The sequence below is a fragment of the Aulonocara sp. 'chitande type north' Nkhata Bay genome, linkage group LG17 (genome assembly GCF_057382095.1).
Source record: "Aulonocara sp. 'chitande type north' Nkhata Bay isolate Kocher_YH1m ecotype deep benthic linkage group LG17, A_spYH_male_GT1.1, whole genome shotgun sequence".
NCBI classification, from domain to species: Eukaryota; Metazoa; Chordata; class Actinopteri; order Cichliformes; family Cichlidae; genus Aulonocara; species Aulonocara sp. 'chitande type north' Nkhata Bay.
The window spans coordinates 5916572-5932562 of NC_141360.1; the positions used below are offsets into that span (position 1 = coordinate 5916572).

At 39.0% G+C, this 15991-nt stretch overlaps 2 protein-coding genes and 1 pseudogene across 4 annotated transcripts in view; all 3 read right to left on the minus strand.

Annotated features, from left to right (window-relative positions):
* LOC147309527 (sodium-coupled neutral amino acid symporter 2-like) overlaps positions 1-4766 on the minus strand; it is a 26726-nt pseudogene extending 21960 nt beyond the window's left edge. Inside the window, exon 1 of the transcript XR_015125831.1 lies at positions 4727-4766. The product of XR_015125831.1 is annotated as a sodium-coupled neutral amino acid symporter 2-like (transcript). The remainder of the gene's footprint in view (positions 1-4726) is intronic.
* LOC147309528 (ATP-dependent DNA helicase PIF1-like) lies at positions 2858-7784 on the minus strand. Of its 2 annotated transcripts, XM_086268920.1 has the most exons (4): positions 6502-7784; positions 4727-4843; positions 4507-4610; positions 2858-4404 (listed from the first exon to the last, which is right to left on the minus strand). In XM_086268920.1, the coding sequence occupies exons 1-2, from the start codon at positions 7762-7764 to the stop codon at positions 4838-4840; spliced, it is 1269 nt and encodes a 422-aa protein (XP_086125046.1). In that variant the 5' UTR covers positions 7765-7784; the 3' UTR covers positions 2858-4404; positions 4507-4610; positions 4727-4837. The 2 variants fall into 2 exon arrangements, with proteins under 2 accessions (XP_086125046.1, XP_086125045.1); XM_086268919.1 differs by lacking the exons at positions 2858-4404; positions 4507-4610; positions 4727-4843 and adding an exon at positions 5323-6418.
* Positions 7785-8042: 258 nt separating this feature from the next.
* Positions 8043-15769, minus strand: LOC147309529 (uncharacterized). The gene is made up of 6 exons (XM_086269885.1): positions 15533-15769; positions 14814-14842; positions 10782-14385; positions 10050-10100; positions 8300-9758; positions 8043-8058 (listed from the first exon to the last, which is right to left on the minus strand). The coding sequence occupies exons 3-6, from the start codon at positions 13570-13572 to the stop codon at positions 8043-8045; spliced, it is 4317 nt and encodes a 1438-aa protein (XP_086126011.1). The 5' UTR covers positions 13573-14385; positions 14814-14842; positions 15533-15769.
* Between the last annotated feature and the right edge of the window lie 222 nt (positions 15770-15991).

Genomic DNA, 15991 nt, shown 5'->3' on the forward strand with positions numbered 1-15991 from the left:
TACACACGTACACAGACATGCGCCTCACTTTTGCTGCTTAAAATGAACAGAAAAGTCAGGCCGAAACAAATCGTTCCCAAATGAAAAGTAAAAGTCGTATTGACAAAATTCTTTCACCGTGAGCGACAGCAATGTCTAGTCTACCTAATTCTCAGTTTTCATGCCTGTGGAGCTTATTATATGGACGTGGTGACAGTGGAAAGACACCATGCTCTTCTGATTTTCAAACGAACCTTCTGAGCCATTTTAACATTAGAGTCTATGGAAGAGTTGGAAGGAGGAGGCTGTGCATTGGTGACATTTATGAAAGAACCGTAACACCTAGGACAATAGTAAACACATTGGATGAAAGAGGACAGCCATGGCTACGTTTTGAGGGTAAAATCATACCTGTAGAGCAAACGCTGTGGACACAGCAGCAGTTTTAAAAAAGATTTTAAGATTAATTTTTTTGCTCCTCTCACTCTAGCAGTTGAGCTGTCTCACTCTAGCCCCAACATTCCGTCCCATACACACCCATTATAAACTCTGAAACGGGTGAAAAAACATCATGAAACTTAAACTGGAACTGAAGAAAAAGTATAATAGATATTGAAAAGATAAATACAAGTTGAATAGTTGAATGTCTTGTCTTCGTTTTAAAGTTTGAATGGTGGCTCTATGTCAATGTATGTGGAAGTAGTAAGAGTTTAAAAATGAGTAAGTTGAATGAGAATTTGAAGGGTCTCCCCATTGAAATACATTATAAATTTTTGTTGAATAAAGTTGAATAAAATTAAAAATATAAATGTTAAAAATATGAAAAATAGAAGCAGTGTTGTCCAAAAGAATAGGAATCTAACGGTGTTTGAATGGTTTTTCTAAGTTGAACGGTTTTGAAGGAGTAGGCTTTCAAAAAACGTACGGAAAAATAATAAAATATAATAATAAAGATTAGAAGAACAATACTGTGAATGCTTTTCAAGCATTCACACTAATAATAAAGATTAGAAGAACAATACTGTGAATGCTTTTCAAGCATTCACACTAACTAGAAAGTGCATTTTCTGAAGAAACTGCAGTGTGAATGCTTGAATCTGAATGTATGGACTGAAATGAATTAATTGCTGAATTTTGAGTTAAAAATTTTGAATGAGATAAAAAAACAAAAAAAAACAACCTGAATTTAACCTGAAAACAAAAGTGCTGAACTGCTAAAAGCTGAAGGTTACACAGAAGAAGAAGTTGGAAAAAAGCTGAAAATGTTTTAATTGTAAATTAGAAAACCCTAAGAAATGAGAAAAGAACATTTAGAGTCAGAAAACATCTGAATGAATATTAAAAGGTCATATTCTTTGAATCACTGAATGACTAAAATGTGATCCCTCCACTTGGACCCACACAGTTTAAAAAGTTTACATCTCTGAGCTTTGAAAGACAAGATGTTGGAAAAAGAACAACGATGGCGACATTTTGAGGGTAAAATGATGGCTTTAACACTGTGGACACAGCAGCAGTTGAAAGAGAAGTGTTTAAGATGAATCTTGGCAGAGAGAGAGAGAGAGCTCGTTAAGCAGGCAGGTGTGAGCCTGGTTGCTATAGTGACCGCACCCAAGGGCTCCATACACACGTACACAGACATGCGCCTCACTTTTGCTGCTTAAAATGAACAGAAAAGTCAGGCCGAAACAAATCGTTCCCATATGAAAAGTACAAGTCGTATTGACAAAATTCTTTCACCGTGAGCGACAACAATGTCTAGTCTACTGAATTCTCAGTTTTCATGCCTGTGGAGTTTATTGTATGGACGTGGTGACAGTGTAAAGACACCATGCTCTTCTGATTTTCAAAAGAACCTTCTGAGCCATTTTAACATTAGAGTCTATGGAAGAGTTGGAGGGAGGAGGCTGTGCATTGGTGACATTTATGAAAGAACCATAACACCTAGGACAATAGTAAACACATTGGATGAAAGAGGACAGCGATGGCTACGTTTTGAGGGTAAAATGGTGGCTGTAGAGCAAACGCTGTGGACACAGCAGCAGTTTTAAAAAATATTTTAAGATTAATTTTTTTGCTCCTCTCACTCTAGCAGTTGAGCTCTCTCACTCTAGCCCCAACATTCCGTCCCATACACACCCATTATAAACTCTGAAACGGGTGAAAAAACATCATGAAACTTAAACTGGAACTGAAGAAAAAGTATAATAGATATTGAAAAGATAAATACAAGTTGAATAGTTGAATGTCTTGTCTTCGTTTTAAAGTTTGAATGGTGGCTCTATGTCAATGTATGTGGAAGTAGTAAGAGTTTAAAAATGAGTAAGTTGAATGAGGATTTGAAGGGTATCCCCATTGAAATACATTATAAATTTTTGTTGAATAAAGTTGAATAAAATTAAAAATATAAATGTTAAAAATATGAAAAATAGAAGCAGTGTTGTCCAAAAGAATAGGAATCTAACGGTGTTTGAATGGTTTTTCTAAGTTGAACGGTTTTGAAGGAGTAGGCTTTCAAAAAACGTACGGAATAGATAATAATAATAAAATGGAACTAGAAAGTGCATTTTCTGAAGAAACTGCAGTGTGAATGCTTGAATCTGAATGTATGCACTGAAATGAATTAATTGCTGAATGTTAAGTTAAAAATTCCGAATGAGCTGGAAAATACAGAAATTTTCACCTGAAAACAAAAGTGCAGAACTTTTGAAAGCTGATGTTCACACAGAAGAAGTTGGAAAAAAGCTAAACATGTTTAAAATGTAAATAATAAAAAGATGAGTAATGACAAAAGAAAATTTAGAGTCAGAAAACCTCTGAATGAATATTAAAAGTTCAAATTCTTCTAATTGAAATGAACTTAAAAGATGAACAAAAATTCTGGAGAAAATACAAACTTTAATATACAGCATAATGTTTTTCAGACATATACACATGTGTATATCATGTTTAATAGTATTACATACATCAATTTGTTTTGTATGTCATAGAAAATAACATAAAAATCTTAAGTCATATTTTACAGCTTCTTTCTGAAAAGGACTAGTAGAATAAATAAAAAATAACTAAATTAAATAACTAAATAAAAAATAATAAGCAAGATATGAAATACATGAAAATTCAACTTTTAAAACCACAATCCTGAACCTTTAAATTGTGTTGGTTTCTTAGAACATGGCTGAACAGCTGTTTCTATCGTCCTACTTAATCTGTCTACACATCTTTTTATTACTCATTCTTCTTTATGTTTTAATGTAAACAGAGTCCACACAGTGGTAAAAGAGAACTGTATAGAGATTTTTGAGTAAAGTCAAATGAAAGCGTAAGGTGGTGACACAGTTTAACACATGCAAATAATCAAATAAACACATTAGTCCTTTTTGTGAACATGGATAAATAAGTATCAATACAGCATTGTTCAGCCATGCCACTAAATGCTTTTTTACACATTGTTTTAACCTGGGCTCAGACACAAAGTCCCAAAATTAGTTAGTCCCTGACTTTGAGTTGTGGTTATGACTAATTATTATACACAAGGCTTTATCTATCTGAACTCTAAGGACACAAATATGAAAAAAAAAAAACTATACTTACCAGCTGATACCCCACACTACACACTAGGTGTGCCATGTGACCTGAAACTTTGGTACAAAATCATCATAATCATTCTGTTAACACTGTTTTTTAACGCTGTTTGTGTTGCTGTTCAGCAGTTTAAAATGTTTTAGATTGGATTACATGGAATGAATTTGAATTTTCTTGGGGGGTTTTGTGTGTGTTTTGTTCTTAGCAGATTTTTTCTTCCATACTGTTGAATTCCAGTTACCACATTTCTGGTCATATGACATCCAGAGTGCCCACTTAAAAAAAATCCCCACAGTTAATTCAACATTAGAACAAAATAAAAATATCCATCCATCCATCCATTCGCTTCCGCTTATCCTTTCCAGGGTCGCGGGGGGCGCTGGAGCCTATCCCAGCTGTCATAGGGCGAAAGGCGGGGTACACCCTGGACAGGTCGCCAGTCTGTCACAGGGCCAACACACAGGGACAGACAACCATTCACACTCACATTCACTCGCACATTCACACCTAGTGACAATTTGGATTAATCAATTAACCTATCCCCACAAATAAAAAAATAAAAATATGTTAAAGAAAAAAAGGTTTGCTCTGTGATGAAATACTAAATAAGCATACATTGTACAGAGCACTAACAATGACAACAATCCTTTAGCCTGTTGATCAGAGAGAGGCAGTCATTATGTCCATTTAAAACCTGTAATCACAGAGCACAATGTTTCTGTGAAACTATGAAGTCCCATATGATCCTCATCATGTCCAGTGACTTCAGAGTGGATCCTCCCTGTCATCCGGCCAGTGTTTGATGTGTGGCAAGCAGCACAGAAGCAGGATAGCTGAGGACTTTAAAAGAAGAGCAGAAAACAGGAATATGTAGTTGTAAATGTAAATATCAGTGATACTTGTCTTGTCAAAGGGAATAAAATAATGAAAATGTTAACTTACACACTCATTTAGGGAGGATCTTGACACTGCACAGAGGAGGCACAGTCAGTCTGACAATGATGGTGATCTCCAGGGATGTTTTCCTGCAGCAACATTCCTGCCAACTGGCCATATGATCCAGAGTAGTTGGTTTGTAATAAACAGAAAGGTGTATATGTTAGGTAGTGTGCACTCAGAGCTGGTCCTAAGAAACAAACACATCCTGTAATAAACTGAATACCTGTAGTAGTGCTGCTGCAAATATGAAGCCCTTCTATCATGAGTGGTTTCAAAGAAGGTGTTTTGGAGGCTCAGTCACAGAAACTGTGCCGTCTGTTCAGTCCTGAGTGTCTCAGCTCTGAAGGGGATGGATCACAGAGGGAAACACCTGAGTACAGACATTACAATACACTCTAACACTCCTAAGGTCAAGTGAAAACACAATTTAAACACTTCACAAAGAATGAATACATGTTTTCATGGAAATTATGTCATTAACCCTTTTTGTTGTGAGTAAATCTCACCGACTGCTTGTGGGACAAGCTAGAAGGAGGACTTATCACAGAATCTCTCCTGTGCTCCAGATGTGAAGTCTCACGCTCTGATCGTATGGCGATGAAGATGGTGATGATGAAGTTTCTCTGATCTGTGGCATTACAGTTTCTGGCTGCTATGTGCTTCACATTGTTGGATTTTACATGTGAAGCTTGGAGAAGACACAGGAGGACTGTGTCTTGCTTAAAAAAAAAAAAAGAAAAAAAAAGGAAACCTAACAGGAAAGGAAACCCCCCCCCCTCAACTCCCACCGTACCCTCCCCTCCCCCCCCCTCCCACTCAACTCCCCAACCTCACACCATCCAATGTCTATACAAATGTAGGGTATCAGCTGGTAACAGAAAGCAAGTGTAACATATGCACTACATATGTAACACTGCTGAAACATTTCTGGCCAGAAATGTGCAGTTATCAACCCAGACCCACCCTGATGATTGCACTGGCCAGAAACATGATAAAAGCTCATAAAAATTTATGTTTCATAGTAAAATTGGTCCAAAAATATAATCGTATACTTTTGAAAAAGTTTAAAGTTTATAACGAACCAAAATAATAACATTTTTGTAAATAGTATTTCAAAATAGAGGCACACATAAAGTGGCTTAACTGTCATTATTGCTGTAATTAGGTTTGTTTGTTTGTTTGTTTGTTTTTTTAAATAGCAACCTTTAGTCATTATTGTTCTCTCAGAAACAATGAAGAAGCTGTTGAACATTTATGTGTTGTGTAGGCAATCCTCTGGTCCACCCTCCCTCCCTCCCAGCCACAGTGAGACTGGGGCAGCCTGGCAGGATGTTGAAGCCTGGCTGCAGAGAGGATATGCCTACACTATTCATTTTAAACTGCTATATTTGATTTTTCTGACATTTATAGGTTACTGTTAGTGAATTTTAGATTTTCTGTAATAAATAAAATTGTCATCTTTTACTGATATCATTACTTAATTCATGTAATTGTATTTTATGTAAACAATTCAAACATTATACTGCAATGCAGGGCGTCAACTTTTAAATATCGCTCTACTTTATGTCTGTGAAGGTTCTCAGTCATCCAGGTCATCGTAGTCAAAGGAGCTTGCAAAGAAAAGCGTCTGGACTTCTTTCTGGAGTTCAAGCATCGCTCTACTTTCTTAAGTCATTCAAAAATATAGATATTACTTACTGTATTCAAAGATCTAGATCATGAATCATCACAGGACAATACACAGTATACTGGGTCATGGTAACTATGGTAGGTCTTCATGACTCCAGAATGGAGACATCGATCTGACTGAGAAATGAAAATTAGGTCAAGCAGTGTGTTCTTCTCTGTGGTAGGGGCAGTGATGACCTGTGCGTATCCCCTAGACTCAAACAGCTCCAGGATTGGTTTGTTTGCACTGGATAAAACATTCTCATTAAAATCACCACAAACTATGATGGGATGACAGTCCATGATCTCCAATGAGTCTAATAGGCTTACCAGGTTTTTCAGGAATGGCCTCAGAGTGTAGTCTGGAGGTCTGTATACAACTGCAATCAGAGCACTGACTGGTGCTTCAACCTTTAAAGCCAGAAATTCAAGGTCAGTTACATTATGGATGTACTGTTTTTCATGCACTTGAATGTCACTTTTCACATAAACAGCAACTCCACCACCACTTCTGTTTGCCATCTGGGGAAAGTTTGTGTAGGACAGGTGTCTGTTGCGTTTGAACAAATTGTAATTTTCCAAGTGGAGACTCTCTGCGACAAAAGAGCCCCGCAGGTGTGTTTCTGTTAGGCACAAAACATCTGCTAGACACAATTCATGGTGACTTTTGATGTCATTAATGTGAGCTGGCAGTCCCTCTGTATTATGATGAACAATGGTGAAAACCTCTGACCTGCTCAGTGTTTGCCTCACGTGTAGAAGAGGCATCATGTCATCAAGGTTGGCTTGTCTCATGTTCTCAAGCGCTGCAGTGATTTCTGGGTTGGTGAATATTTTTTTCTCCTCCATATCAAGAAGATACAGTCCACTGAGAGACGTCACTCTACTGACAGCTACGTAGGCCATGCCGGGCTCAAAAATGCTCTTAAGAGAGACAACAGCTGATGTAGTTGTCATACCCTGTACCTTATGTATTGTACATGCAAAGGCCAGCTTCACTGGGAACTGTCTTCGTACCACTCCTTTCTGCTTCAGATTCTCCTCTGCTCTCTCAATGTACACCATGTCGTCTGCTGGTGTGCGGTTATTCTTTCCAGATGTCTCATTATCCATTTTAAGTCCAAGCTTGATGATGTGTTGGTCGTTTTCAGAGTGAACTACTCTAAGTAGTATTCCAAAAGCTCCATTAACCAAACCATTTTGTATGTCAATGTTTCTGGTGAGCATGACACGAGCTCCTTCTGCAACTTTCAGTGTGTCTGGTAACTCGTTTTTACCTCCTTTCAATGGTCTGTCTTGAAGTGCCATTCTGCCAGTTCTAGGATCTTTTCTATAATCATCTGCATGGATGTCAATGATATGAGTGTGGAGCAGAGCCAGTGTTGCAGAGTTGTGTGCATCCACTTCTTTATTAGTTGCAAAAATGTGCAACGCATCAGTTGGACAATGGGCTGGTTCAGTTATGGCCTGTGACAACAAATTTCTATCTGCTTCGCAAAGCTCATCCAACTTTCCTTTCACACGAATTCTGTTCAGCATCTCTGCAAAGACAACATCATCTTTCTGACGCATAATCTCAGTCAGAGTGATCATCTGAAAATGCTCCCGCCACAGGTCGATCTCGGACGGGTCGTGCACACAGAGAGGTTTAGACTGTCGCACTGGGGGTAGCTGATAGAAGTCTCCGACAGCAAGGACTGACATGCCTCCAAAGGGTCTCCGAGTCCCTTTGATCTGTTTGAGTCTTGCATCTACATATGCAAACAGATGTCTTGACACCATAGACACTTCGTCAATGACGATTATTTCAGCATTCAAAAGTTCTGATCTGACTTCATCCAGCTGATTGCCAAGTCCCTGAATGGGAGGTTTTAAGCTTCTAGGCAGCTTGAGAAGAGAATGCAGTGTTGTTCCAGAAATGTTAAAAGCTGCAGTCCCAGTGAAAGCAGTTAACAGGACAGTGGGTTTTGATATGTCAACGTCGTCTGCATATCTGGGCACTTTGCTCAGTATCTTAGATGCTTCTGAGTAGATGCATTTGATAAGATGTGATTTTCCTGTTCCAGCACCACCATTAATATAAAAGAAAAACTGCTCTGGATTTAGAGCACAGACTCTTTTAATGCACCAGTCTCTAACTGCATAAAATATGCAGGCTTGCTTCTTGTTCAGATTCTGAAACATCTGACGTAACAATGTGGGATCAATAGCAGGGGGTTCCCTGATGGCTCTGACTTCTGTTGAAGCATCAGCCTGACGGCTGTAGTCGGGCACATCTTCCTGTTCATTTTCATTGTCTCGCTCTCTTTCTTGTTCGACAAGTGGCAACCTTACGAGATCTGATTCAGGTGCCAGATTACACCATTCGTCAGTCACACCTCTGTTCTGCTCATATTCCTCAACAGCGCTCTCGATCTCCTCACTGTTTTTCTCATATTTTTCTCTGTTTCTTTTGACAATGTGTTGCACGTACTCAAGATGGTCAGTACCTGGTAGCTGTACACAGCCAGCACCATAGAAAGCCTGATAGGTTGGCAACGATGGTGTTTTCAGTTCGTGGTCTGAACGATGAGGAAGGTACAGTTTAAGCAGTCTTCCGTAATATTGCTCTGGATGTTTTTCTTGTGAGCAGCGGTGAAATCTGATGATAGCAGGCTTATTGTTTTTGCGCCTTTGCACAAACCCCATCTCATTGAGAAGGGGCAAAACATCTTTACCTTTTTTCTGTTGGCCATAGACAATCCTGCAAGTAGCAGCAAAGTCTGCCATGCACATCTCCTCATACTCTGGTGTTTCAGGTCTGGCTTTGTATTTGTCATTCAAAGATGTCATCCAAACATTGGAAGACTCAGGTGTTGTGTTGTCCAGAACTGACAGGGGACGACTCATTTTCACAGGATTATCATCAGTTGGTATGAATATTACAGCACGTGAACATTGCTTCATGTGAAGACCACATGCACGAGCAACACATTCTTGTGCACTGATCTCTCGCTTCTTTGAATATGCCTGCATGACGGCTCTCATTTCATCGCACTCATTTACACTGTCCTTATGGGAGTTCTCAATGACAGTTTTCAGGTACTCAGATAGCCCGCCCTCTTTTTTTGATATATATTTCATTAAATAATTTGCAGCACCAAAAGCATCTAAAACAAAGCTTATGTCGATATTACTGTTCCAGGCTTCAAGCAAATGTGGATTATAGCCATTTATCCAAGAGTCTTTTGGATCACGCTTTAGTATGATCGTACTCCTCATGTTCATTTTATTCAGGTATCTCTGATATTCTGCATGTGTCAAGTTGCATCTTGCCAAGAGCTGCTCTAAACTCATGGAAGCAGTTTCAGGTTCATTCAGCAGCTGGTTCAGTGGTCTGAGCTTGTTCTTTGCTGTTTCTACTTCCAGTGCATCATCCTCACTGGGTCTTGTGATCATTGTCTCATTGCAGGGTGGTTTGGGAAAACCAAAACGGCACCCGGAGCTTAAACTCCTAAAGCACGTCTTTGTGTGGTTCTTACTATGTTTTTGCACTTCTGTTACTTTCTTGTACAGTTCAGGTTGTTTATGTGGATCAGGCAGCTGAGCTGTGATGTATTTGTTTATAAAATCAAGAACAGTTTGCTCATCATCCTCCTCAAACACAGGAGCACCTTCTACCCACAGGAGACAGTGTATGTGTGGGCTTCCTCTGTGCTGAAACTCAACTCTGTAAAAGTAGTCAATGACTTTGCCAAGTGGCTCTGCGGGAGATAAGAGTAAATCTCTGAATAATGCTTCAACTCTCTTGTCAAACATGCGCATTGTTGTGACAGGATTGCTTCTCAGGATGTCACACTTTGCTGACCAGTCAAGTCCTTCAAAATTCACTTGTTCACCTTGCTGCCTTGTTATTGCCTCGATCACTTCAGGCCAGCGCATTTCAGCAGCTGAAAATGTGCAAAAGAACGTGGGAGTTCCCAACTGTCTGATCATGGCAAAAAGATCTCTTGTTGTTTTCTCCCAATAGGCTGGGGTTCCTCTCAGAGGCTGCATGAATCTCACTGCGTCTTTATTTCGCACCAGTTTCTCCACCTCATGTTTATCTTGTAACATGCCTGAGGTTATTTTTCTCCCATCTCTGGTCAGAGGCTTTGCCTTTCTTAACTGTATCGTCATGCTGGAAGTAGCCAAGTGTATTTCAGTCACAAACTGTGCAAAGAACAAATAGTTTGTGTCTTTGGCAAAACGATCATCAATGCAGAAAAGTCTTGATTTGAAATACCCACTGGGGGATACTTTGATCAGCCTTCTTTCATCAAGTGTGTTTTGGCCTGTAGGAAACTGCACAGGGAAGGCCATGGCCTCCAGTTTAGGTGTTTTGAAAAAACTTATTGGATTGTTTCTCTCTGCAGGAGCAACAGAGTAGATTCCTTCACTGAAACATAATATCTCCTCAGCCACATCAGGGGGCTGTAAACAGGACTCGAGTGCAAAACCACCATTAGTCAGTCCATCTGCTTGCTCTGAATCATCTCTCATCTGTTCATGCGATTGTTCACCATCACAGGGTAACGTGTCAATGTCCTGTTCATTTTTATTTTGTGCTTCACTCAGTGCATTTTTCTCACAGCTGTCAATTTCCATTAAATCAGCCTCATCATAATCGTCCTCATTCATGTTTTCATCATCATCATCATCATCATCTTCATCAGGAAGTGTTGGATCACACAGCTCAGCATCATCTCTGATGCTCACATCCTTATACTGTGGATGAATCTGCTTGAGTTTATGCAGTGCTTGCACAAGTTTAGACCAGCTTACAGTCTGAAACAGCTGATGACCTTTGTAAGACAAGCGTCTCTTCAGTTTCACTCTCATGATCTGAGAATTAATTCTCAATCGAGGCAATGCTTCAACAGTTTCCTGTACCTCGGATGGGACACAGACCACATTTCCTCTAATTGCTCTTTGTCTGCCTTTGGGAAGAGGAATGATCTTGGCAAATGGTATGCACTTGGCTATGAGATGTCTCTCCAGTATGTTGAGATCAGACAGTTCAGGTGGAATATCAGCAAGCTCTAGTGTATTGGCAACAGCAAGTGCTGGCATGAATCCATTTTTAAGATGATCGTGGCAGGTGTGACAAATCCACTCTCTCTTTCTCTCATCGGGAACATTGCACTGCTCATTTCTGCAGTTTTCATCACAAACATGAACAAACTTTCCTGTCAAACATGTTGCAACCACATGTGGGTTTTTGACATAATTTGACCTTGTGCAGGGTCGTACTTGGTTTGGAAATGAAGCCTTGAAGCATACAGTACATGGGTATGATGGTCCAACTTTGATTTGTGATTTGAACACAGATATGGCCTCGTTAATCACACTGTTGTCACTCTCTTGGGTTTGTCTGTTCACCCATCTGTATTTCCTTTTTATTTTCATTGCACATCTCATATTGTGCATAATCCTGAAGGCAAGATTACTTTGATACCTGTCTCGCATTAGTTGTTTCATTAGTTGTCTGTGTCTTACTCTGAATGCGTCATCACGTGCATAACGCTGAGTCACTCGAGATCTCTGTCTCTCTCTGAATTCAGGGTTTTCTTGATACCTTTTAGTGATATAGTTTTTTTGTTTTTGTCTAAATTCAGCATTGTCACAGTAGCGTCTTTTAATATATTGTTGTTGTTTCTTTCTGAATTCATCGTTCTCACAGTAGCGTCTTTTAATATATTGTTGTTGTTTCTTTCTAACTGTAGCATTCTCAGAAAAACGTCTTTTAACATATTGGTTTTTTTTCTGTCTGAATTCATCATTCTCACAATAACGTCTTTTCATATACTGTTGTTTTTTCTGTCTGACTTCAGGATTGTTTTTATATGCCTCGCTTGTGCAAGATTTTTTCTTTTCTTTGTAATCTTTATTTGAAGCGTACTTTTGTCGTTCTTTCCTTTTTTGGTTTTCTTTTCTCTGATTTCTGGGTTTCTCTGATGCCATTAATCTTCTTTTCATTTTTTGCCTTTGTTGTTTATTAACTTTTTTCAGTTTTTGTAAAACTATATCAGAAACATCACAGGCAGCAACATTTTTTATTGCAGCATTTGATTGACATGAAAAAGCATCATTCGATGGAAAGAAATTTAATTCACTGCATAGTTCTTCAGTTGGTATATTAGGAGGTTCATTCTGATCTTCATATGATGTGAACTGAGTCATATGGTCTTCTTTTTGTTCCACCAGTGGCGTACAAATGGACATTTGAAAAAAGATGTTCTCAGTCAGATCAGTGGTTGTGTTTCTCCTTGGAGAAGAGGAGTTTGCTTCATCAACAGTTGTATCAGAGTGAGTAGGTGCCACAGCAGTGGCAGCTGTTGGTCTGCAGACTGTGTCTGTGATAGTATCACTCAGGTTGACTGTGCTCATACTGTAGAACTGCACAGGCTTCAGTTCATAGTTACAAGAAGGTGATATCTCCATCATTTCATAAGAATCTTGGATCCTCTTAATCATGTCACTGAGGAGTGTGAATTTCAGCATCACTGCTGTACCACGATTACGTGACTGTAGTAGTAGAGGAAGACCACTGGCTGTTCTGGAGTGTGGATCAAAGAAACCATATTTGCCCGATGTGGATCTGAACACTGCGATACACAATCCACTCATAATCAATAAGGCATACTGCACATCTGACAACAGGCAGCTCAGTCCTGCTTCTAAGCTGAGAAAGGTATCTACTGCCTCCTCTGGAGGTTCTTCAAATGTCCCATACCGGGAAGGCTGTGTCATGTCGACATCATACATAGACCTGCGAGCATCAACTTTGTCTGGCAGCTCATCGGTTGCCAAATGAATATTTTTAGGAAATCTTTTCTTGGCCTCTTTGTACATCACATCACCTTTATCCAAGACCAGATTAAGGTCAGCTGTAGTCATGTTTTCATTCTCATGAAGGAATGCAAGAAATGTGAGTGAGTTACATGTGCACTGCTTGTTTCTGGAGTCTCCATATTTAGGATGTGCCTGGCTGTGAGATGCACAGACCTGTGTAACAGATGGCTGATTTTCAAGGTTCTCTCTTTCTGCATGAGATTGTCCTGCCACATCATTGTGACAGCCTCTTTTCAAAAAATCAGCATAACCCACCTGTGGGGCACTTGACACCTCATGTTGTTCATTAACTTTATGCTGCAGTCCACTCTTTACAGCATCAGCATAAGATACCTGTTGTACATGTGCAGGAACATGTTGACCTGCCTGTTTGACACCATCAGCATTGGTCTTTGCAGACACACTGTCTTCTGCAGAGCTCTGAGGAAAATCACACTCAGCTTGTTCACATGTTGGCACACTGTGAAACTCATGGAACTTCTTCCAGCGTTGTTTTGCAGCTTGTGACTTTTTCTGCTTCCTTGGCATTTTTACACAAGTGTTTCTCTTAGTCTTTAGAAAATATGTTTATAAAATAAGAGTGGCACACAGCAGGAGATGTTCTCTTTGTCTTTATATTTCAGTTTTTATTTGTCTGAAACAGTTGTCTTTCGTTTGACAGTTTGTTCTTCAGTCAAGAGAATATTATGCACTCTCTTTATTGGCTTGGCACAACTTAGCAGCAAGCGCAAAGTGAAAAACAGGTAGAGAGAAAATTTAGAAGAGAGAACAGGCAGAGCAGGAGAGACACGGTTGGGAAATCACAATCACACCGTGAATTAGAGTTTTCTTTGTTCAGTTCGTTCTCAGGTAGAGGCAATATATGCACTCCTTATTGCTTTAATGGCTTGGCGTTTTTCAGCAGCAAGCCAAGAGTGAAAAAGAGGTAGAGAGAAAATTTAGCAGAGAGAACAGGCAGAGCAGGAGAGACACGGCTTTAAATCAAACCGCAGAGTTTTCTTTGTTTGTTCAGTTTGTTCATAGGTTGAGGCAAAATATGCACTCTTTATTGCTTTATTGGCTTGGCGTTTTTCAGCAGCAAGCCAAGAGTGAAAAACAGGTAGAGAGAAAATTTAGCAGAGAGAACAGACAGAGCAGGAGAGACACGGCTTTGAAATCAAACCGCAATAAGATTCTTGGTTTGGCAAAATTTCTCACAAACCACAGGGTGAAATACAGATGGAAAGAAGGCAGAGACAATAGGTGGAGCAGGACAGAGGATAGAGGGGTTGGGGGGTTGGGATGTAAGAGAGAAGACTGGAGATCTGGTCCTTCTTCTTCTTCTTCTTCTTCTTCTTCACACTGTGAACAAAAAACAAGAAAAATATAATAATTTTATTAAAATAATATCACATGGCAATTGTATGAACTAATTGTGACTACTGAAAAAGGACAAAACAAATATTCAAGCTAAACTGTTGTCGGCTGCCATGTGCAAAAAGTTGCATAATTGGGCACTTTTTAAAAGAATATTTAATTAAATTCAGCAATAATATTTTTAAATACAAATATGATTGAGTGAATCATTAACTAATCACATGTAGTGTGACTACAAAAATGTACGAAAAAAAATATTTTAGCCCAATTGTTAAGCTGTACTTGTGTGTATTTGTTATAAAATTGTGTTTAAAAGGTCTAGCAAAAACTTTGAACCCACACTTTACAGTTTATATTATTCCGATTATTTTTTTTATTTTGGTCTACTTCTCTTACAGTATGTGCACACCTACCAGGCAAAGCACAGATGTCAGTCAAGTTCCTGAAAGTGTAAGAGCAGAAATAATATGTTAGTTGTCTGTACAGTGTTATCAGACTAACAGAAATACAAAGCCCACACACCATGATACACTGAACTTATAATTAGCAGGTTATACAGGTTATACAGCACACTAAAAGACACAGCAACCATTTTATAATTCAAACTAATTACCTGAAGTATTGCCACTTATGTAAGGCTACTGTTAGACTGTTATTAGCCTTAGCATTGCTGATAGCGCTAGCATTCCAGCTAGCATTAGCACTTCAGTTAATGTTAGCACTGCAGCTAGCGTTAGCATCGCAGCTAGCGTTAGCATCGCAGCTAGCGTTAGCATTCTTAGTGTTAAAACTGAGCCACAATGGCAATAATGAAGCTCATTTGTTACTTTTGTCTCACTGACTGCCAATAAATATCACAGGAATATTCTTTTTGTCAGTTAACAACCGCTAAGGCTAGTGTTAGCACTATAGCTGGCGTTAGCATTAGCATTGAAGCTAGCGTTAGCACTGCTGCTAACAGCAAAACATCATAAACCTGTATAAATGATAGTAAAGGTTATTCTTTTTTTTTTCTTCTTTATTCTTTGAACTCTTTTGAACTCTGTTGGACTTGATATCTGAGTTTAAATGTCAAATGTATTTTTACCATCATAAAAATAAAACACTGCAGTACTGAGTGTACTATACTTACCACAGCAGAGAGCAAAGCGGAATGACGACAGTTGGTCCAGTGATGGGTTAAAAACAGATGAGGCGTTCAGGTGGTGCTTGGAAATTTGATCATCAGGTTGAACAGCATTAATGAGCATATACATGACTGTGTGTTGGTCTGTGTGTGTGAGACATAGAGAGAGAGGGAAAAATACACTAGACTAGTATACAAATGGGTACTTTTTGCCCGAGTATAAGCGAATGAGTGACGCACAGAGAAAGAGGGCAACTGGCATTAAACGAGCAAATAAAAAGTATGTCATCTTGAACTGTTTTATGGGTTTTATTTTAAGACTACTTTGAGTGTATTCGTGGGGAGATAAACTATACAGACTAAAAACAGAGACATTAAATGAGATTAGATTATTTAAGATGTGGGAAAATCCACTACAGACAGGTAGATGCTGTGAGCTTTAATTATCCAGTCAGAAAAGATTAT

Coding starts and splice junctions, on each gene's coding strand:
- LOC147309528 (XM_086268919.1), bottom strand. CDS start 7,764: ATGATCACTCTGACTGAGATTATGCGTCAGAAAGATGATGTTGTCTTT. Junction 6,419..6,501: donor GGCCATTCCTGAAAAACCTG/GTAAGCCTATTA, acceptor TGTTTTATCCAG/TGCAAACAAACCAATCCTGG.
- LOC147309529 (XM_086269885.1), bottom strand. CDS start 13,572: ATGCCAAGGAAGCAGAAAAAGTCACAAGCTGCAAAACAACGCTGGAAG. Junction 10,101..10,781: donor TTTAATGGAAATTGACAGCT/GTGAGAAAAATG, acceptor GCACATTTTCAG/CTGCTGAAATGCGCTGGCCT. Junction 9,759..10,049: donor GGCAATAACAAGGCAGCAAG/GTGAACAAGTGA, acceptor AATACATCACAG/CTCAGCTGCCTGATCCACAT.